Genomic DNA, 24110 nt, shown 5'->3' on the forward strand with positions numbered 1-24110 from the left:
AGAATAAGATATTATATTTATTAATTACATTAAGTTTTAAGCAACTTCCATGCTTAAGATATTGTAAAAATTCTCTTATCAAAAAAACTTAACTTCTTTTCCAGACAAAGAATGTTTCTTCCCTACCCTACATGGACCAAATGGATTCCATAAGATTGATAAATTTCTGATTTAATTTATATTACTAATCTATAATATTTTCTTTCAGGCTCTAGGTCAAAGATCCATTGTACAAGCACAGATCTGTCATATTAAAAACTACAGTGATTAACTATAAAAAAAAAACAACAGAACTTACCAGCCGGTTCCTTTTGATTCTGAAAGAGAATCTTGCTATTACTGCCATCCATATTTGCCATATTAATTGTGTTTCCATCCGTCCAGTAGAGTTTCCTTAATTCAAAAGAGATATGGTTTAAAAATATTAGATCTAGACCTACTTGTTGACTAGAAGCATACATTGAAGAACAAAGTTAATATTAAAGTAAATTCTTGGCTCAGGATAATGTTTTTTCAGGAAGGCCCCAGATTGTTGAGCCACTTGCCTGGGAAGAAAGTACCACTTGCTTTTTCCTGTCACTGAAGGACAATTATCTCACTTACTTTCCCGCACCTACATTCACAACTGAATATTTAACTATGACTACAGTAAATTATTTCCATTTAAAGTCATTCATCAAGATTGAATCCTCTTGGCTTGGAGAAATCAGGCACCAGAGAAGGGAACAAAGTCATTTCAATCATTCCAGTTGAAAGCACTCAGGAGAAAGAATTTCTTTTAGCCCTACCCAAGTTCTCTACATGGGTACATGATGACTAGCCAGAAGATGGGAGAATCTGATCTACTTAGCAGTGACCATAATACTAACACACAGTAAATATGTTATTAACAACTGGTATTTGAAATGAAATTAACAACTTCTCCTGGCATCTTTTTTTTAAAATTCTGAACTGTCACTCTTTAGAAACATAAATTGATAAAATTTTACAATAATATATAAAAATCTGATTTCATGCAGAAAACAGAAATCTCTAACCAGGGATCTCGTACAACTTCCATGTTCACATTTGCTTTTTTGACTGTATAGCTTATATGTATGTATGTATGTATGTATGTGTGTATGTGTCTTGAATTCAACAAAGTTTTTACATAAAATCAGAGCAAAAGTGTGTAAAATTTTTGAAAAATTAAAAAAATAATCATACTTTACCCCCTGACTGGGTGAGCTGCTAGACACTGTGGCTTATCGATTCCGTGGATAATTGAGGTTTTCAAGGAGCCATCTAGTCTTGCCACGTTAATTTGCGTTTCATCAAATTCTGAGCTAATCCAGTATAAATTACGTGAGACCCAGTCCACAGCTAACCCTCTGATACTCTGAATATCTGTACAACAGGAAAGAGAAAATTAAAAATGAACGAAGTTTTTCATTCTTTTGGCTTTCTAAGTCAGTTATTTTCTGTCACAGGGAAAATTTAATTTACACTATTAGTTAGCTAATATTGTACAAGACTGTAATCTCATTCCCTTATCAGCCCTTCTTAAGGCATGAATAATCATTAATGTCTTACTGCTGAGCCATTTGAAAACCTGAAGTAACAATTAGCATTGAAATTACACTAACAGTCAATGATTCACTAGTAAACACTTAGGAGCAAACACAGGCAGCAGTCCTATGAGCCAAGGTGACCAAAATTCAAATTAGAGTAATAGCTTCTCTAGTTGATGGTACATCTTTCTAGTTAGGAGAAAGTACTGTGGGCCATCAACAAATGGGCCATTTTATGTTTTAAATGCCAATTTGTTACTGAAATGAAATAAAACAATTCAACTTTCCAAAAAGTATTACCAGAGTTGAACATTTTTAAAATGGATAATTAACAGAAATTGACAGAGATATGAACAAAGAAACTAAAGCCCTTTTAACATTCCTCCAATGTGGATTCTACAGAAATTACTGAAATCTAATTATGTTTTGATTCATTACATCCAATATGAATATTTGGGCTGCTATTACTTGATGATTCAATCAGGCATCTTTTTTAAAAATGATGGAATTTAGGCTAAAATATAATTGCACATTTAAATTAAAGAAACAAATTAAAATGTTCAAAACAATGGATACTAGGAAATCTTTTTAACATATTAACAGGTAAAGCAGGCCAATTTAGTTCCCAATCTGTGGCATTTGACTACTTTTACTTGGTTTCGCCTTTATTTCATAAAGTTTTAACGTTTTCTATCATGCTGTACCTCTTAGGGTTCTCCAGACCCCTGCTACTCAAATTTATAAGACACCTGGAGACTCTTAAAAGGAAGATTCTGATTCAGTAGGTCTGGGGAGGGTCCTAAGATTCTGCAAGTTATAACTAGCTCCCAAGTGCTGTAGCCACTACTCCAGAGCAGCAGTTCCAATCCAAATGCTGCTAGAAACCCAGAGCAGCTGCTACTTAGCTCTTCTAATTGCTACATCTTCCCTTTTTATCATTTTCAAAAGATGCCACCAAGCTAGATTTCCAGAAAGCGAAAGCTCTGGATTTGTAAGGTCTGCTAACTAGTTCAATTTTTTAAAAAAAAATACATTTATTTATTTATTTATTTATGCTTGGCTGCGTTGGGTCTTCGTTGCTGTGCGCAGGCTTTCCCTACGTGCAGCTACAGGGGCGACAATCTTCACTGTGGTGCGCAGGCCTCTCATTGCTGTGGCCTCTCTTATTGCACAGCACGGGCACTAGGCGTGCGGGCTTCAGTAGTTGTGACACTCAGGTTCAGTAGTTGTGGCTCACGGGCTCCAGAGCCCATGCTCAGCAGTTGTGGCACATGGGCCTAGTTGCTCCGCAGCATGTGGGATCCTCCTGGACCAGGGCTTGAACCCATGTCCCCTGCATTGGCAGGCAGACTCCCAACCACTGCACCACCAGGGAAGTCTCACTAGTTCAAAATTTAAAGGAGTAAAATAAGGGAGGCCTGGCAATTCTGGGTCAGCTGTGAAGTGCCGTGCTGGCATGGTAGGCTCTACCCCAAGTTTACATCCTTGAGTCTTAACAGAGCCTGCTCAATATTCTTTTTATTATTTCTAAATAACTTTTAATCACAGTGCCCTTAAAAGGGATTCCCCATGTTTCAATTTCTCCTGTAAGCAACAACTTCTCATTCTGCAAGTTACCTTTCATCATTAATTTCTGGTAAGGTGGCAAATTTTGTATGAGAACTTCATATCTCAACCCAACACTTGAAATTTACTTTTATTTTTAGTTATTCTCATCCAGTTCCCTCTTTTCTCAAGGGAAGAAAAAGTAATACAACACCTCTGTAAAGCTAAACCTGCCAAGTCAGATATTTATTTGCCTCACCCAGAATATTTATTCTTCCTCCTTCACTCTCTGGACTTAATTGGTTGCTGAGAAACAGTAATGAGAAGATTTGGCTTCCTGTTCTAGGTTGGGTGCCTATTTTTTGTCCTTAAATCGCTTAAATTTTGGCCTTTTTTGTATCAGCAAAATGAGGATAATTATAGATAATTCATAGGATTGTTGTGAATATTAGAGTATGTGTGTTCATGCAGCTTAATTCAGGGTTGAGGGATACTTTGCCAAACCAAGGACTTAATACTTTCTGCTTTTTTACCCTGAATTGCTTGGTACTGGCAAAAATAAAATAAGTTTTTATTTCCTCTAAAATACATGTTATCCAGAGTTTGTTTGGTTTTTTTCCGCTGTCTCTTCTGCTCAAAATCCTTTTACTTATTTCTGATTGACTCTTAATCATACAGCCTAGAGAAGACATTGCATTCTGAAACTGGAAATCATAGCCAAATGTAAGCTATGAATACCTTTTAGTCCTTGTGAATTCTGTAGTTCATGCTCTCTCAAATCTATCTCTATCTTTACTATTGCATAGCATACAGTCTTTTTCTTCTTTCAAGCAGTTGATTTAGTTGCTGCCAGGTTATTTTTCTGACTAGAGAGCTCTGGATCATGACCTTTGGTTGCCCCAAGGTATTCTATTACTTCCAACCACTCAGAAAGTGATATCTAAATTCCTTAGCCTGGCTTTCTGTATAATCTGAATATAATTACCTTTCCAACCTTATTTCTCACTACTTTTAGCCAATTATCTTATTACACTTCAGTCATATTGATGTGTTCTCAGATTCCCAGCCTTGTCCTAAACTTTCCAATCTATATAGAATTACCTGGACCTCACATCCAATCACATCTTCACTTTTCTAAATCTCATGCAGAATAGGCCAGCTGATAGGCAACATCATCCTTCAACCACAAAAACCTAATCAATTCTCCTATATATTCCAGCCATAAAGATTTTCTTTATCTACCTAACTCAACAGGACTATATCTGGTCAATCCCTTTCTACCTAAGGTGATAATTATTTGTTAACATACTAGTACTTTCACATATACTTCTTGAAGGTGGGCTCCTTGCTAATTTATCTTTATAGCTCCCCACCCCAAACGTATACAACACTGCCTTCAAAATAAATATTTTTAATGAATTGATGAATTAATTCATGATATGCACAATCCATAATTTTAAGGATATGTGAGCTGAGCTAAAAATATCAGATGTAAGATCCTCAAGTGTACTTTCAGGAGTACATATCTAAACATATACTCAGGCAATCTCAATTCTCATTTTCTATCCTCACCCTTTTCCTGTCCATTAGTTTGGAGCTTCTAATTATCAGCTTTATGCCTAAGATAAATTTTATGTCTTTTTTGACCACCACTAATGCCCAAGTCTCATTGTTTTAGAGTGTCCTGGTAAATTCACAGTAAAGGGGTGAGGGGGAAGAATAAAAACTGCAATATGTTTAATGATATTTTTCTTTTTTTAATAAAAATACTAAAATAATGAATTGACTCAACTCTTGTTTTCAAGTAAGTCAGGCCAAGACCTCTGAACAAGTTTCTCAGAAAGTTCAATTTACTATTTCCAGGGACTCTCACTTCTTGAAGAAAGGCAGATTAGATATTCATAAAAGCCCTCCATTGCCACAAAATTCCCTGATGTATATTAAATTGTAACTTTTAAATGCATTGTTGAGATCATAAGACAGACAGGAATATCTCTAAGTGCTAACACACACTTGTATGTTAGCTAAAATCATAAAGGAAGGGAAGTGGGAATACAGATTTGGTGTTGCCACTGGAACAAAAACTTGTAATGATAATGTACAGATTCCAGGATTATTAGTTGCTCAGTGCAAGAGGATTCAGTCCTTAAACTCACAAAAAGTAGCAGAGCTAAACAAGAGCAATCCCAGGATATCAGAAGGATCTACATCCTTGGGTGAGTGGGAAATAAAAAATCTGCCTACTTAAAAAGGAGAATAATTTTTAAAATAAATATAAAACATTTTTTTCTGTCTCTTTCCTGGGTATGAAAAAAAAATTCTAAGCATAGGTCTACACTTAGGTAAGAGATTAATAGTATATAAACAAGGTATTCATTGGTTGGGTAGAGGAGAAATCAAACTAAAGTGATTCCTGGCTTATCGTCACTCCTTTTCCCTCCAACAAAAGCAAATTCAAATCCTCTATGAAAGAAAAAAAATTTTTAACCCAGGCCCTCACAATTTCCATAGACTGAGTATCTTCTCATAATTGATCAGAACAAAAAATTAAAACAAAAAATTAAAAGAAATGAGACATAAGACCAAGAATAAAGAGAAAAATAAACAATAGGTTTAAGTCTCCAAAGCCTACATGTTTTAAAATTATTATGTGTAAGATAAAGAAAAATGCGTGGAATGTTTTAAAGAAAAATATATGCTTCAAAATAATAAGCAAGGTACAATATTTTAAAAAATCTTCTTGGAATATATATAAATGAGAAGCAAAAATAACTTGCAAATATTAAAAAAAATAATTCATTAGATGGATTAACCAGCAGGTTAGACAATAGTTACTGCAAGACAGCTAGTGAACTGCAAGACAAATTGAAAGAAGTTAGCCAGAGAAAGCACAGAGAAACAAAAAGATTAGGTGAGTTGGAGGTTAGAATGAATAACCTACCATACCTAGTCGAGTTTACAAAGGAAGGAAGAGAGAGACTAGGCTAGAAAAAATGGTCAGATTGGTGACCATTGAGGGGTTTTCCTCCTGTGCTGATGAAAGACATGACCCAAAAGGAAGTACAACACACTTTAGGTTGCTAAATAAAAATATTATCAGGAGGAAAAAGAAGATCTTCAAAGCATCTAGAGAGAAAAGACACATCCTGCAAAAAAGAATGACAATTAGACAGAGATTCTCAGCAGCAATAAGAGATGTGAAAAGATAGTGAAATAATATCTGGAAAGGGTTGAGAGAAAGTAACTCTAAACTTGGAATTTGTACTCAATCATCATTGTCTTTCAAACTACACTTAAACATCAACAAAAAGATGGGCAAAAACTCAATAGCCATGTCTCCAAAGCAGATATAGAAATGGCCAACAAGAACACAAAAGGATATTCAACAACACTAATCATTAGGAAATGCAACTCATGACCACAAGTATATACCACTTCATACCCATTAGGATGGCTACTGTAGAAAATGAACAAACAAACAAAAAACAAAAGAAAAACAGAAACAAAATAAAAATATTGGCAAGAATATGGAGAAATTGGAACACTTGCAGGCTGTTGGTGAGAATTTAAAATGGTGCAGCCTTGTGGGATACAGTATGGCAGTTCCTCAAAAAATTAAAAATAGAATTACTATATGATCCAGCCATTCCACCTCTGGGTATATGACTAAAAGAATTTAAAGGTCTCAAAGAGATATTCATATACCTATGTCCATTGCAGCATTATTCATAATAGCCAAAAGTGAAACAACCCAAATGGCCATTGACTGATGAATGTATAAACAAATTGTGATACATACATACAATGGAATATTATTCAGCCTTAAAAAGAAAGGAAATACTGACAGGCTACAATATGGATGAACCGTGAAGATATCATGCTGAGTGAAATGAGCCATTCACAAAAAGACAAATACTATATGATACCTCTTATATGAGGTACCTAGAAAAGTTAAATTCATAGACACAGAAATAGAATGGTGATTTCCAGGAGATGAGAGAAGGGGCATGGGGAGTTGTTGCTTAATGGGCATAATTTCATTTTGCAAGACAGAAAGAGTTCTGGAGATTGGTCACACACTGTGAATATTCTTAACATTACTGAACTGTACAATTAAGAAGGGTCAAGGGACTTCCCTTGCAGGGGGTGCGGGTTCGATCCCTGGTCGGGGAACTAAGATCCCACATGTCGCATGGTGCGGCCAAAAATACAATTAAAAAAAAAAATAGAAAGGTCAACGTGATAAACTTTATGTTATGGGTATTTTACTACAATTTAAAAAAATTATCTTTAAAAAAAGAAGAATAAATAAATATATTTTCAGACATTATATCAGATTATCACTAACAGATTCTCACTAAACTAAAGGAACATTAAAGGATGTAATTCAGAGAGAAGAAAAAAGATTACAGAAAGAAGGCCTTAAATGAAAGAGGGATGGAGGTAAGCATACAAATCGGTTAAAATGTAGAGAAATCTAAATGAAAAAGGACTGGCTGTCAATTCTCTGCTTGTGAGACATCTTTTTTTTTTCCTATGAAGTGGACCTGCTGACACCAGCTTCTTGGGTGTGAACACAAAGACTTCTACCCCAAATCAGGCATACCTTCAAAGGAGGAAGGGATCCCAATTCTTATAACTTTCTGAGGGCAGTTATGGTTTCATCCAATCAAAACTCATTTGCAGTAGGTTTCTGGACAATTATTTTACTGTTCTTAGAAGCAAAGTTTAAAAAATCAAATTGGTAATGCTTGTAAAAAGCTTTCTCAAGGGAACTTTGTAAATATTAATATTCTATTTGTTGCACTTATGAAAAACTGATCATACAAATATATATACATGTATGTGTGTATATATGTTACTATATATAACACATGGTATGCAAATTAATAAAACATCCATAAATCCATGATCCAGCTTAAGAACATTATAAATACTTTAGGAGCCTTCTATGCTCACCCTCACTAATTTTATGCCTCTCCAACTCTGAACAATTGAGCATTTACCATGGCCTTGGTTTTGTCACTTTTAACACATATGTATGCATTCCCAATCTTTTTTTTTTTTTTTTTGAGAGAACATAGGGGCAGAATTATAACTTTTTGACTAATCTTTATATTCTTAATGTCCTAAACCTATAATTATTCCTATCTTATAGAAACAACTCAATGCTGATTTGGGAAAAAATTCTGAAGCAAGCTTCCTTCTTTTATTTTCATCTGGATCAATGTCTCCAATATCTTTCCAATAATTTGGTCAACTTCACCTCTCTTTCATTCATCAGGTTCAATTACTTCTACATCTACTCTTGGTGTTTGTTACCTTCTTATATCTAAATTTTGTTTCAGATTTGGAACATCTCTGTAAACTTCTAGTTGTATCCTTGTCTATAATTTCTCACTTATCTAACTATCAGGTTGATAATGTGATTTATCTTCAAAAGAGTTTGAATGACCTATACCCATCTGTAAAAGTCTTCAGCAGCTTTCCACTGTCTTGAGGGAAAAAAACTAAAACAAAACAAAAAACAAAAACAGCTCCTCTGGTACAAGACCCTCTGTGATCTGCCATGATATGAACCTTCTAGTTTACTCTTTTACAAGATCTACCTGCCCCTCACTGCTTGCTCCTCTGTATGTATGTATGTCCAGATCTTTGTGCCTACTGGTAGCTTAACCAGATTGATCTTGCTACAGTTTCCTCCAGAACCCTCATTTCACCACCTCCTCCTAAGTGGGAAATTTAGTAATCCCATGTAAGAACTCAGTACTCCTTGTGCTAATTTTGTAAGAAGTGGCTTACACCTTATTAACCTCCTTATTTCATTGAGTCTTATACTTTAGTTAGATGTTTACGATTCACTCTCACCAGATATAAAGCTCTTTGAGGCTATAGATTGTCTTAGTGAAATAATTGCTATCTCCCCACCCATTCAACATCCCAGATACAAAATCCAGAATATGGTGTGAGAAAAAAAAAAAAAAAAGCCCATGGAGTAAACTAAAATAGCATTTCTATCTTTCTAACTAAAAGATAAAGAATATATGTGGGAAGTATTGCTCATTTAGCACCCATTGCTATAGATACACAGTTCTCAATGGAATGGCATTTATAGGTATCATTTTCGCCTTTCTTTCCTTTACTCTCCTCTTTTTTAAATCACAGATGTTGACATTCTTCCACCAAAAGGCTTCCTGGGTGAAAATGAAAGTTGAAAATTCTATTCAGTAATAGGCAAAACAACAGATGTTCCCTGTCTAAACTTTCTACTTTAATTCAAGGACTGTTTCCAAAATCTAGATCTCACTGATTTGGGGCCCGATCCTTTTTTTTTTTTTTTTTGGTGGTTTCACCTTAGACTTGGGCTGAGGAAAATATGAAGAGTGTCTCAAGAAAAATTCCAGTAGATGGAAGACAATGAAGTGAGAAAATACAGAGGCCAACAGTATAAGAAGTAAGAGAAAGGCCAAAGAGTCATTTACAAGGAATCTAAAAGATGAAAGCATAAAATAAAGTACAATTACTGGCAGGATTTAAGATACTTTGATGCATTCAGAAACTGAACTGTCAAAAGTTCATCTCAAGTTTCTCTCTCTCTTTTTTTTTTTTTTGCGGTGCGCGGGCCTCTCACTGTTGTGGCCTCTCCCGTTGTGGAGCACAGGCTCAGCGGCCATGGCTCACGGGCCTAGCCACTCAGTGCATGTGGGATCTTCCCGAACCGAGGCACGAACCCGTGTCCCCTGCATTGGCAGGCGGACTCTCAACCACTGTGCCACCAGGGAAGCCTCTCAAGTTTCTCTTTTAATGGAAGGACATATCAGTCCCTAACAAGGTTTCACTTTGGAAGAAAGGGAAAAGCAACGTCATTTAACTTGTGGGGCAGCCAGAAACTGAGTTGTCCTTGAAAATGTCTATTCCTCAACTTTCATATTCAGTTATTTCATATATTTACTCATTGATACCTCAATGATTTTTCCACATTTCACTATCTCTGTTGTTTCCACCCTTGTCCAGGCTTCCATCACCTCTTACTAAAACCACTATAGCAGCCTTGTTTCCCAGAGTCTACTGCTCATCCTACCCCCCAACCCAGACCTTTTCAATTTTCCACTAAACATAATATTTATATATTTTTTATGTTTGGTTTTTGTGGCTGCTAGGCATGTGGGATCTTAACTCCCTGACCAGGGATCGAACATGCAGCCCCTGCATTGGAAGGCAAAGTCTTAACCACTGGACCGCCAGGGAAGTCCCTACACATAGTATCTAGAGTGATCTTTTCCAAAGCAAAGATAATCATGTAGTTGTACTCTCCTTAAAACATTTCCTAAGTTTCCATTATTTTTAGTATTAACATAAAAATCAACGAGTTATCCTATAAAGGCTGGCATGATTTGGTTCCTGTTTTTTTAGCTCCATCAGCTCGTATAACACCCTCTTGTTCTGTACTTCATACTATTCAGTCTATACTGACCCTTCTTCAATTTCTTATCATACAGAACATATTCTAATACTTTTCAAAATGCCTGGATTAATAATTATTGATCCTAATGAGTACATCTATTATTAGTGAGAAAATATTATTGCTCAATTTTTGGTTAATAATTGTAAACAGAGTCTGCTAAATGGAGATAAGTCTGTGATTTTTCTCAAAGATAAACTCACCAAATTACTACTAGTTATCAATTTACAATTAGAGACAGAAAATCTTTCCCCAATTTTTTTTGAGATAGACCATCTTTTACTTTATACAATTCATAGAGCCTTTGGAAAGTATTTCACATTCACGATAAAGTATGTGAACAATTTTCTATTAGATTTTTATGAATTTCTTGTGAGAGGACCACCAAACTGACTGTCAGTCTTGGGAGTACCTTATGTGCTTTAACTGTTCTCTCAAGATTTTTCATGATCATTAACCAGGTAGTCTTTTCAAATCTAGTCTAACAATAATTATTTTTTCCCTTGCTCCTGTAAAAAAAATCCTGCACAAAAAGGAAATCTTTGCATTAGCTTTTTTAGAAAGGCTCTTCTCTTAGGGAAAGTTTGTAATTCAATATTTAAACAAGCTTATAACCAATTTATTCAAGTTGCATTAACAGTACTAGCCTGAGATGGGTAAAGAGCTAGCATACATACAAGAGCACCTGAGTGCTCAAATACTTTCAGATCTACTAATGGTACTCAAGCCAGTGGAAACTCTTGAAAAACACTGTAAATTTAAAACCTGCACTTCTTATTGCTTTCATTAAGAAGTTGATCATTGCTCAAATAAGGTCTGATTTTAAATCGTCAGTATGCTTCAAGGCAGAGGAGTTTGATATATCTATATGGATCACTGATCATGCCTTCCTCCATCATCCTTCAAATCACTCTATCATGCCTAGGGGGCATGAAACTGAAGAAAAACTGTGTCTTCTTTGATTTTGCAGTCACGGCAAACAGCAGGTGCTCAACTAAGATTCACTCACTAAAACGATAACTGACCCAGAAATCACATTATACCAAAATTTAAGCAAAAATGAAGATAATTCAATGCTAAATATTTAGAATTCAGCCATTGCATTTATATGTATGTTTCATTTCGGCTATATTTTCTACTTTGGGAAACGTGTTTTTTTTTGGTTAATGTTAATCAATAGCATTACTGAAAACCTGTGATTCAACCTGCTGGGTCAGGAGGTGGATAGGAACAGGTTTTCTCTCTTATTTGTTTAGTCTAGTTCTGTAAAAATACATGCAAAAGAAAGTTGATAACAAGCTTGAACCAGAGGGGGAAACAAGTCTTTACCAATATCCTATATTTTCTCTAGGCAAATACAACTTTTCCCGCATCAGCAAAAAGGAGTCTTCAAATCTGTTCATTTAGAAATCTGCAAATTATCTGTTCTGAAATTTTTTCTTCTTGTGAAACTAAATTTCTAGTTATCAGACTACTATGTGCAACATAATTATAGCATTCTACAATTGTTAGTATATAGCATATTATTAAATCTGTGAATAATCAATTCCAACTCTCAATTAACAACATAGAATTGGATAATAGAAAAAGAATACAAAAGAGATGCAATTATTACAAACTGAATAATAAACATTTTTTAAGATGTAAAGTGAAAATCTTTTACCTCTAGAAATAACAGTTTCTAATCCAGTTCCATTAATAAAAGCCCGCTTAATGGTTTGTGTCTTAATGTCTGTCCAGTATAAACGTTCTTCAGATGCATCAAAGTCTATCACAGTAACATCATCAATATCAGGGACTGTAAAGGCCGTGATAAAGTTAAAATATGGATTATCAATATCCACTCCTCTGATTTCAGAACGTCTTGCATAAAGAAGAAATTTTTTCATTTCTAGAAAAGAAATAGAAATGTGTTTTTCTTTATAAGCTTGCCAAGTTTGAAGCTGTCTAGAAATTCTAAATATTATTTGTTGATGATTTAATAGGTTTTTAACACCAGAAAATCATGACCAAGATTTGATAGAAACATGAAGGCAGAAATGATTTATCTATTTTTAAATGAAAGTACTTAATAATAACAAATGTAAAGCAAGTTAGAATCCTTAAGTCATTTTTCTTTAGTTAGAAATGCCAAGAAATTATCAGTAATTGATCTGATCTTAGAATTTCAAACAAACTTGTTAAAGGACATGAACTCTAAAAATGTCAAACAGCCATATTTGTTCTTTGTTTATAACTATAACAATATTGCAGTGCATTAAGTGCTTTTTGAAGGAATCTAAGAACATTTTTTCTATACTATCTTTGAATAAAATGAGATTAAACATTGCTTTTAAAAATCATGTTTATATTTTCCCTATCAAAATTAGGGTTCATATAATGTTAAAGCATGCTGTACTGTAAATTTTTGTGAATCTGTAGTAATTAATATTGTGAGGCATTCTATCATTTCTACTTAAATAGGCACCTTTCTTGCAATGAGTTTGTGAAATATTAGTAGGTTTAATAGAAATAGGAGTCACAGATGTTCTATTTTCTTGTTTTTCTCTTTGGGGTTATTGTTGATATTTCAGATATGGTATTATTGTATAAAATTAAGTAAAGCCACATGTGCCTAAATTCCTGAGTTAAGATTTGATGAATACACTCTTTTTTGCCCTTAAAAGTAAGTGCCTTGCAAACAAACAAAAATTACTAAGAAAACAAAACTAAAAAAAACCCAGTCTGATTATTTTTTGAGAAGTTATTTGAGAAGTTCTAATTTCCAAGGCATGGTAGCAACATCAAAAATACATTTGACTTAATAAGAGAGCAACCATTTATTTAACATCAACAAATATTAACTGAATGTTTCCTATATGCCAATCAAAATTACAGGTCCTCAGAAAACAGAAGTAAATGAGATAAATGAGGGCCTTCTCATGTAGTAGTTTACATTCTAAGAGGGACAAACAATAAATAAAGAACAGAAACAAGAAATATCAAAAACAAGAATACCAGAAACAAGAAAATATCAGTAGGAGAGCTACTGTAAATTAGGTCATCAGGGAAGCCCTCCACAAAGGTGACGAATAGCAAAAAGGAGCCTACAATTAGAAAATCTAAGAGAGGAGTGTTTTTAAAAGAGGGAACAGCTAGCCCAAAGTCCAGAGCAAACTTGGTATATTCAAGAATGTAGAATATATGTATGAGGTATGTAAATTAGATCTCTATCTGTAATTACACATGACATTATTTTATATCAAAAACCTTATGTAGAGTTCAAGGTACCTTCACTTTTTTTGAATTCACCTCTAAATTGTGTGGAGTTAAAGCACAGTTCCCAACATATCTTATTATCAACCACCAACTTTTATTAAGTGTCCTTTTTTTTTTTTTACATCTTTATTGGAGTATAATTGCTTTACAATGGTGTGTTAGTTTCTGCTTTAAAACAAAGTGAATCAGCTATACATATACATATAGAGTGAAGTAAGTCAGAAAGAGAAAAACAAATACCATAGGCTAACACATATATATGGAATCTAAAAAAAAAATAAATGGTTCTGAAGAACCCACAGTCTGGTTTTCATTCACAAATTTTATTTTCATTTTTTAGTTTAAATATGCTGTTTAAGTATTTTTTACAAACCTTTCCAAGTTACATATTTTACTTCATATTTTCTCCCTTCAACTTGATAATACCCTATAAAATGATGCTAAAGTAACTGCAGAAGAGCAGGAGGAGATTAAAGCTGTTAAGTACCTCTTTATTATGCAGGTTACCTACATCATCATTTTCTGATAATGCACTTTCACTTACAAATCTCCCTGTTTTGTAGAGATAAATTCTGCTAACACACCGAATAAGAAAGTAGCAAGAAAAAAAGTGAATAAGGTAATAAACAGCAAAGTGCAGCATATCACATATTTAAAGAATTTGTCAGTCTCCCCAAAAGTAGATGAATCAACAGAGTCTGAAAATAGCACCACATCTAATATTTTTAAGGACATTAAAAACCTCTTCCACTTTACTTTGAGGAAAATCTGAATGCTAATACAATTTGAGAGAATTCAATTTGGAGTTTAGATAAGAACTGTAAGAAATTTACCATAGCAGGTCTTCTTGTTTGAGGAAAGCTTCATCAAGTGTGGGCAAGCACAAGCAGCACTCCTATTATGATTGATCAGACACATATGAGAGCAGGGGCCTCTGCCATCATTAGCTGCACACGGATTGGGAGCTGTAATTACACAGTGAAATATTAAGAGTAAAGAAGGAAGACTAGATTAGGGAACCTCTGAGTTTGACAAGGGTTATTCACGTAATGATTCAAAGTGAAGTTCCCTACATAGCACCCATTACTCGAGTGATTAATATGACAATAAGAGACAATCATACACAACAATTTCATGAATAAAAACATTTTTCCTCCTTGAAGATAACAACTAAGATAACTCCCTCAATTTCCTCTAAGAGGAATGGTATGCATTCTATTGCTTTAGAAGCAAAAAAATTTTTTTAAGGATTTAGTCTGAGAAATAATCAGGAATAATTATCACATTTAGTATAAAATAAACTCAGGTAGACTATCATGCCAGTGTTGGGAGTTCCAGTGGATGTCGTTATTTTCCTACCATAGCATATAGATTCCCTTCTTGCCTTAGCACGACATTCCGAACAGTTTCCATAGGAAACTGCTGTTACATATATTGTATACCCCTTCAGGCCATTTCTTCTTTTTCAAATCAGAGGCCTATGTGAAAAACATGTTTGTCTTCCTTCATTATAATGACATCTACTTCTTTTTTTTTTTCTGTATTAACTTATTCCATGGCTAAAGTTTGCTCCACATACTCATACTTACTATATTCCATTGTATAAATAACATGATATATTCAAATTTAGAATGGAATATTAAATTTTGCAGTTCAATGTCATTCTCTCATTCTTTTGTGTTTCTTATTTTGTCACCATGCCTTTTGGATAAGATTTTAATGTCAATTGATCAAATTGTTCTTTCAAATCTCATTTTTATAGAGACTATCTAGTAGAATAAATTCTTTAGAACTATGTTTGTCAGTTGAAGGCATGAAAGAGTTATATCTTCTGATCCCACCAGCAATATAGTTTTCAACTAAAATCTTCCTAACAAATGGATCTATTGCTCAGTGTAATAATATTAGTCTTGTAGACTTATAAAGCACAAATAATAAAAATCAATAGATTATAATAAAAATTGTAGAAAAATTAACTGAATTTAATAAATACTCAACGTGGCTTTTGCCAGTCTTCACACCCTCCCCACAAGATAACAAAAACAATTCATGTCTGTGTATTTGATTTAAAAAGTAAATAAAAGGAAATGATGGGCTTCCCTGGTAGCACAGTGGTTGAGAGTCCGCCTGCCGATGCAGGGGACACGGGTTTGTGCCCCGGTCCAGGAAGATCCCACATGCCGTGGAGCGGCTGGGCCCGTGAGCCATGGCCGCTGAGCCTGCGCGTCCGGAGCCTGTGCTCCACAACGGGAGAGGCCACAACAGTGAGAGGCCCGCGTACCGCAAAAAAAAAATAAAAATAAATAAAAATTTAAAAATAAATAAATAAATAATGGAAATGAAAGACTCAGAAACATTTTCCGAAGCACATCAGTTAAGAACAAAAATTATTAGAAAATACTGGAAGCTAAAGTTGAGAGATTCTGTAGGAGTGCATGTCCCTCTGTCACATGGCATAAATGCCACATATTCTACTTTCTTCCCGTTTAACTTCATCTATCATAATTGGAGTCTCTAAAGAATTGCAGGTTAGAGAAGCAAGAGGTTAGATGGGAAGGTTTTTAAGGAGGAAAAATGTTACAGAAAAGGTGGTGAAATGAAGAGGCACTATTGGAAGAAGGAGAAAAACAGAAAAATTAAGAGGAGTAAAGGGAGGAAAAGGAAGAAGGAAGAGGAGAAATTTGTTTAAAAACATTGACACAGGAAATGCTATTCCTCTCAAAGAATTAAAAGCCTAATCCATGACAGCTCAATAATAGGTACTTGGATTTCGCTTTGAACATCATTATCTTTAGCCCAGAATCATACTAGCTCTTCTCAACATCCTGTAATTGTGATCAAAAACTTTTAAAAATCAATGATGACATATTAAATTTCTATATTCATACTAAAGTAAAAAATATATCGACTTTGTAGCCCAATATCTGTATTAATGATAACACTGTAAGGTAATATTCACAATATTTTATGCTTCACAGCATGGAAAAAATCCACAAAAACTTCTTTCACTTTTTATCTCTTCTCACTTTGAAAGAGTGGTGTTAAATCTTTTTGAAGCTTCTTTCTAATCATGCATTTAAACAGATACCTATTCTAATTACCAAATTAAGGAATTTGGTTCACATACTCACATTTTAATATAAAGCAGGGATTAGCAAATGTGGATCCTGGAGCCATATCTGGTTCACTGCCTATTTTTGTAAATAAAGTTTTATTGGAATATAGCCATGCTCATTAGTTTACATATTATCTAGGCTGCTTTCACACTACAATAGCAGAGTTGAGCAGTTTCAGCATAGACCACTTGGCCTACAAAACCCTAAAATATTTATTTTCTGGCTCTTTACAGAAAAGGTTTGCCAACACCTGATATAAAGTAATTAACTATTTTATGAGAAATACTATTGCAAAGTCCAATATCAATACAGAGGTTGTAAACTCCTACCAAACCAAGGCTATCCCATTTATTGTATCTAGGAGATGGGAAAAGCTGAGCAGTCGATGGAATGCTATAAGCAATCTTAACAGATGAAATTCATATATAGGTGTGCAGACCGGGTTTACTGATTGTTCATATTATCAAAACTCAAGGTGACCAAAAAAAGAACCTCAGATAAGTGTAACACCCCTCATATCTATGCACTGAATACATATTTAGGAAGCACCTCAGTGTTCTGCTTAGTTTTAAAAAGCTGGATATCATAGTAGACAAGACATAGTTCTTGCACCAAAGAAGTTAAGAATCCGTACTCTAAACCCATACACCATTCTCTCTAATTCTATGGTGACTGGCTCAATTTAGGTTCTCTCCATCTCTTGCTTGGATCGCTGCTCTAACTTCCTAAAAAATCTCTTGATTTTCAGTCTCTTCCCATTGCCTACAGTTCTTTTTCTAAAAAAGACTTGATCATATAGCTGCCTTGCTTAAAAATCTTGGATAGCTTCTCACTAGCTACCTCACAAAGTCTCAAATCTTATCTGCTACCACTTCCCACAAGATTACTTAGCACTAGCCACACTGGCTGACTTGCTGCTCTTTTTCCTTTCAGCTTATTTTTTTTTAAAATCCTGATCCACTGTTCCTTATTATTAAAGATGTCATGTCTTCTAAACTCACAAAATTTTAACTTCAAAGCATTTTTTACTTCTTGGATTTTTAACTTCTCTTTCACTACCATATTTAATAAGTTGTCAAGTATTATCAGACTTCTCCTATTACATGCTCCTTTCTTTCCATTTTTCTCTCTCCTCTTCCAACATAAAGTTTTAGTTCATCACTTTTGAGTAACCACTACAACCATGTAACTGGTATTCTATGGTACTGCCAAAAATATAACAATCTCTCTTTCTAAGATACCATCTTATCTTCTAGCCTCATCTATCACTTTCCTTCTACATACACATTATGCACATGCTAAAAAGAACTCCTTATTGTTCTCTGAATATAGATTGTCCTTTTCCACTTTCACATAAGGTACTTTTCTTTCTGTAGAATTTCATTATCCTTCCTTCATGAATCAGCTCAAGTCAATTTTCTTTCACAAAACATTTTCTTCATTTCTAATGAAGCCACCTAATGCTGATTTATTCCATCACTAAATATTAGTTTTAATTATTACTATACAAGGCATTAGGCATTTATTGTTTACTGTCTTATTTTCTAATTGTCTGTGACACATATTCATATATTTTATATCAGTATACTGTGGTCTCTCTAGGTAAATCAGGGGTAGGCAAGTTTTTTTTTCTGTAAAAGGCCAGATAGTAAATATTTTCACCTTTGCAGCCCTTATGCTCTTCCTAGTAATTATTCAATTTTGCTATTGCAGCAAAAAGCAGCCATGAAACGATATGTGAATCAATAGGTATAGCTATGTTTAAATAAAATTTTATTTGCAAAACTGGCAGAAGGCTGAAGTTAGCCTGAGGGCCTTAGTTTGTCAAATTCTGAGCCTTAGTTTGTCAAATTCTATGCTGGCAGGAACTATGACTTATCAACATACATATCGTTTTTTCCTAAAATTTCTATGGTATCTATTATTGTGTTAGACTTAAAGACATTTGGATTCATATGCATACTCATCAATGTATGTGTGTACATGTTCTAAAAAGGCAACAATCTAAAATTTCAACAGTAAATTAAACTTCTAAAGCACTTCATACCTGTAGGTGAAGAGACTAAATAATGCAAAACTACAACACTTTACTGGAGAACCAAATGTTAATTACGCAATCATACAAGACTGATGTATGATCTGAGAAGAAAACAATATCATTAAAGATAATTTCATATTTCATGCATACTATGTTTAATTGCAGTCCACTTTTCATCAGCAAAAAATAAACACTTTAAACCCAATTATTTTATCCAGTAAGATCAAATAAAATATATGTGTTGATGCAACATAAAATACGTACAATATTTATTTACCTCATAAAACTAAGCTCAAAGCAGAAAAATGTCAGGATCCAATGTGTTAGATAAGAGGAATATTGTGTAGTCATTTTTGATAGTAACTAATATTCATCCTGTTAATGAACTTTATTGGTACAAAAACAATTACTAACATAAGAAAACAATGTATCTATAATTTTCCTTTTAGAAAAGAATATGTTGAAGTTTCAGAAGGATCTTACAATTAAACACTAATCCCTAATCCTATTTTCCCTTTGACAAATATCTTGAAATTGTAATTTTAATATTTGACGTTGAAGAACTAGAGTGAATTCCTTATTTAAAACACACACATATAACAAAATGTGTGCAAGTAAAAGACATTCTTATTGCTTTAGTTTCACCAGTTTCCAGCAATACTGGGTATGCAGGAGTTACTTTCACCAAATTATATTTTACAGATTAATTTTATACTGTATTCTATTTTTATGAAGTAGAAAAAAAATCTAAAAATCTTATATGATCTTCCATAGATACCTGTATTTCAGAGAAAATTTTTTTAAAAGCCACATATACTATTTTCATTTATTTCTGCACACTTTTCAGTAACAGAGTGTACTGAAATATCATGTACACTCTGTGTACATATCATGTTATATGTACACATGTGTAATATCATGTTATATTTATTGGTGAAGTGTATCTTAAAATATCAATGAACTTTCAGATTTTCTAAAGAGGTGATATGTCTTTCTGACTTGCTGTTTATTTCACTTGCTGTATAATTTAAAAGAAGAAACATCTGTGTCAGAAAAGTTTCTATCTTTACAATGATTTTTTTCCACTGATTAACTAGATTTTATTAAGCTTTGTGTGAGCAAATCAAAGATTTAATACAATGATTTAATAATCACAAAAATTTTTATCTAAAACAGTGGTTCTCAACCAATGGCAGTGGGGGTGAGGGGGGATTTTGCCCCGCAGGGGATATTTGGGAATATCTAGAGACATTTTTGAATGACATAACTGGGGGTACTACTGGCATCTTAGTGGATAGAGGCTAAGGATGCTAATAAACTTCCTACAATGCAAAAGAAAGCCCCTCACAACTGAGAATTATCTGTCCCCAAATATGAAAAGTACAGAGGTTGAGAAGTTCTGATCCTGGATTAGAACTACGGATTCTGCATCTTAATGTATCTGAATGAAGAGTGCATAATCACGTACATTTGTACAACTGAGGCAAGTAAATCAAACAACCAGTACCAAGGAAGAAAGAATTTTATGATTTCTTTGTTACTAATCTTTTCCACTGCTCCAAGGTACATGGTATGGTACCATATTTTAAAAACAGCAATTTATAACGCAGCTAAACTTAACTGCCTGCATATAAGTTCATTTAGTTTAGTTGTTTGATATTTGTATTCTATTTTGCCAAAGAAATAATGCTAAAAATGGTAATTAAGTTTTTCAGGTAAACCAACAAAACACACTAATTCAAAATATGGTTTAAAGATGATACAGAAAGATTTATTGAGAAATTAAATTAGGTGCTAGTCTATATAACTGGTAGAGGAAGCAAAAGACTACCTGTTATAGGAAGGAGGTATAAGAGTAGAAAGTGAGTTCCATGGTGATTTTTCATATTAATAGCTGGAATGAGGTAGCAACATGTCTTTGGCATGTTTCAACTCTTATTTCTCCTCTTCATTGCTAATTTTGTCTCTCTCTACTACTAGGCTCTCAGTACTGCACAATGTTCTAAGACCTCATAGAAGCCTAACAAATTTACTCAAATCTCAAAAATTCCTCTTTGCTTTGCTATCACCTGCCTTTCACTTTGCCTCAGTCAGAAATCTCACCCCTTCAAAGCTGCTGATATCAACAAATAAAGGTGGAAGCATTTTAACTGTTTCACACCACCTTACCATTCTTAAAAATATTAGTATTTTAAGCTAAGATCCATTTTAAATATTATAATAATAAAAAAATCTCCTACTGATAGTATATAATTATATGAAAGAAAGAGATACTAAAAAACAGCAGGGAAAACAATAAAAAAGAGACAAACTTCAGATCTAAATACACATGCAGACTGAAAGTGAAGGTATTGAAAAAGATATTCCAAGCATATGGAAACAAAAAGAAAGCTTGGTAGCAATATTCATATCAGATGAAACAGACATTAAAACAAAGACTGTAACAAAAGGAAAAGGACATTACATATGACAAAGAGATCAATACAGCAAGAGGATATAACACTTGTACATATCTATGCACCAAACATAGGAGCGTCTATATACATAACGCATATATTAACAGACATAAATGGAGACTATGTCTCCTAAGCTGATTGCTATGAAGGTTGTCTTTCTTTGTATTTACATTTTGTTACTTAAGAATATAGTACTATTGTTTAATAAGTTATATTTTTTAGTAAAAAGACTTGGACATTTATACTAATATCTAGCCTCAGACATACTTAGGATCACTAGGACATATGCAAACAACTCCACTGAAATTGTTCTAAATAAAATTGCAGCTGACCCTCCTCCAGGTTGCCAAATCTAATGAATACTGTGCTGTATGTCTTTATCTTTCTTGACTTCTCTGCAAATGTTAACATTTTTGGCCACTGTCATCTTGAAACTCTTCTCTTACTTTTTTTGACTGTGCTCTCTTTTGGTTCTGGAATCCCTTGGCCACCCTCTTCTCAGCATCCTTCTTGTCTTTCTCTTGAATGTTAGTTTTCTTCAGGGTTCTGTCCTTGTCCTTTTCTCATTTTCTGTAATATTCTTAGGAAATCTCATTTGTTTTCTTGTCTTCAACCTACAATTGAATGACTACAAAAGCTCTGGCTCCAGCCCAAACTCTTCTTGCCTTTATAACCCTGAATACTCAACTATGTCCCAGAGGTACCTAAAATTCCATATATCCAAAGTGTAAGTTTTCAGTTTATCCTTTAAATCAGTTGTCAGTAAACTTTGGCCTGCAGGCTAATACTGGTCCATGAGTTACTTTTTTAAATTGTAGGAAAAAAATAAAGAATAACATTTCATAACACATGAAAATTATATGAAATTTACATTTCATTGTCCATAAATAAAATGCTATTGAAACACAGCGACGCTCGTTCATTTTTCATATGACTGCTGTTACACTACCTCAGCCAAGCTGAGTAGTTCAACAAAAACCATATGGCCCATAGGGCCTCAAACACTTACCATCTGGCCTTCTACAGAAAAATTTTGCTGACCTCTCCTTTATGTGGTCTCTATGTCACTTTTTGATGGTGAAACCAATTACAGAAACCAGAAAAATAAAGACATCCCAAATTTTCCTTTTCTCCCCAAACTCCCCTACTCCACAAATCTCTATCACTATGTTTTACTGACTTCGCCTCTAAGTATATCTCAACTCTACCATTCTCTCTGTCCTGGTATCAGCTATCTCCTCATCTACTGAAGTAGCATCCTTTCAGTCTCCTACTGTAGTTCTGTCTCTCTCCAGTCCGCCCCTTGTACAGATGAAGTCAAGTTTCAGCATGCACATCTGCTCTTTTCACTCCGTTGACCAAGTACTTTTAATGTATTTCTCCTTCCTTTAGGGCAGTGGTTCTTAAGGCAGCATCAGCATTCCATGGGATTTGTTAAAGATGCAAAACCTCAAGTCATACCCCAGACCAACTGAATCAGAATATCTTGGGTAGAGGCCATAAATATGTGAGTTAATGATCCCTCCAGTAATTCTGATGCACGTTTAAGTTTGACATCCCTGGAACCACTTATCCTAAAGGATAAAAATAGAAATTTCTTTGTAAGGGGACTTTTTAAGTCCCACCATGGTTTGATTCCAACCCAATCTTGTTTCCCATTTATTCCCTCCTTACTTCTAGCTGCTCTAACCTGCAAATGAGGAAATAAGAACCCAGAAGTTAATTACTTTGCCTCAGGTAGCAAGGCTAGTGAGTGACAGAGGAAGGAACTGAATTAAGTTAAGCCCAAGGACCTTTTAGGACCACACGATGCTACTTTTAAAAATATATTTACTATACTCTTATTTTCAAAATACATCCATTATAATAATAACTAATTGATCCTAGTTGTTAATTTAGTCTGTTTTCCTTCTAGACTACAAACTCCAAGAAGCTAACAATTAGTTTGTCCCACGTGAATGTTGTCAGTAACACTTGACTCTCTACCGCCATCTGGAGATTTGATATAACAATTCCAAGGAGAATCTCAATAAACAAGAACTCAGTCTTCTGCCAGTAGAGCACAGTGGTTTAGGCAAGAGCTCTGGGGTCACGCTCCCTGAGGTCAGATAACTGGGCAATCATCCTGTGGCTATTAGACCTTGAAGAATTTCTCTGCCTTAGGTTCTTTTTTTTTTTTTTCCACTGTTGTGGCCTCTCCCGTTGCGGAGCACAGGCTCCGGATGCGCAGGCTCAGCGGCCATGGCTCACGGGCCTAGCCGCTCCGCGGCATGTGGGATCTTCCCGGACCGGGGCACGAACACGTGTCCCATGCATCGGCAGGCAGACGCTCAACCACTGCGCCACCAAGGAAGCCCTGCCTTAGGTTCTTTATCTGTAAAACTGGATTGCTAATAATCATCTTCATGGAATTACAATGAAAATTAGGTGATATTATTATAATTATTAATATTGTTCTTATAAAGGGCTTAGCTAGGCTCTGTAGTTAACACAAATAAATAAATGATACTCCTTTACTCAAATATTGTATTATCTCCTTGGGTAACTAAAACAGAATTAGGAAAATATTAAATAACCATATATGTTCTAAGTACTGAGATAGTTCTTATGGTGTTAACCATGAATGTGAAGCAGATAAAATCTGAATTATACAAAGATTTATAGTTGGTATGTGGTTTTGAAGTG

The 24110-nt window shown here is 34.3% G+C and overlaps 1 protein-coding gene across 1 annotated transcript in view; it reads right to left on the reverse strand.

Moving 5' to 3' along the window:
- LRP1B (LDL receptor related protein 1B) overlaps positions 1 to 24110 on the reverse strand; it is a 1810989-nt gene that overhangs the window by 587908 nt on the left and 1198971 nt on the right. Inside the window, exons 28-31 of the mRNA XM_049711954.1 lie at positions 14649 to 14780; positions 12221 to 12448; positions 1212 to 1386; positions 299 to 393 (exon numbers count right to left, since the gene is read on the reverse strand). Coding sequence (XP_049567911.1) covers positions 299 to 393; positions 1212 to 1386; positions 12221 to 12448; positions 14649 to 14780 — 630 coding nt within the window. The remainder of the gene's footprint in view (positions 1 to 298; positions 394 to 1211; positions 1387 to 12220; positions 12449 to 14648; positions 14781 to 24110) is intronic.

Source organism: Orcinus orca, chromosome 7 (genome assembly GCF_937001465.1).
Source record: "Orcinus orca chromosome 7, mOrcOrc1.1, whole genome shotgun sequence".
Classification (NCBI taxonomy): domain Eukaryota; kingdom Metazoa; phylum Chordata; class Mammalia; order Artiodactyla; family Delphinidae; genus Orcinus; species Orcinus orca.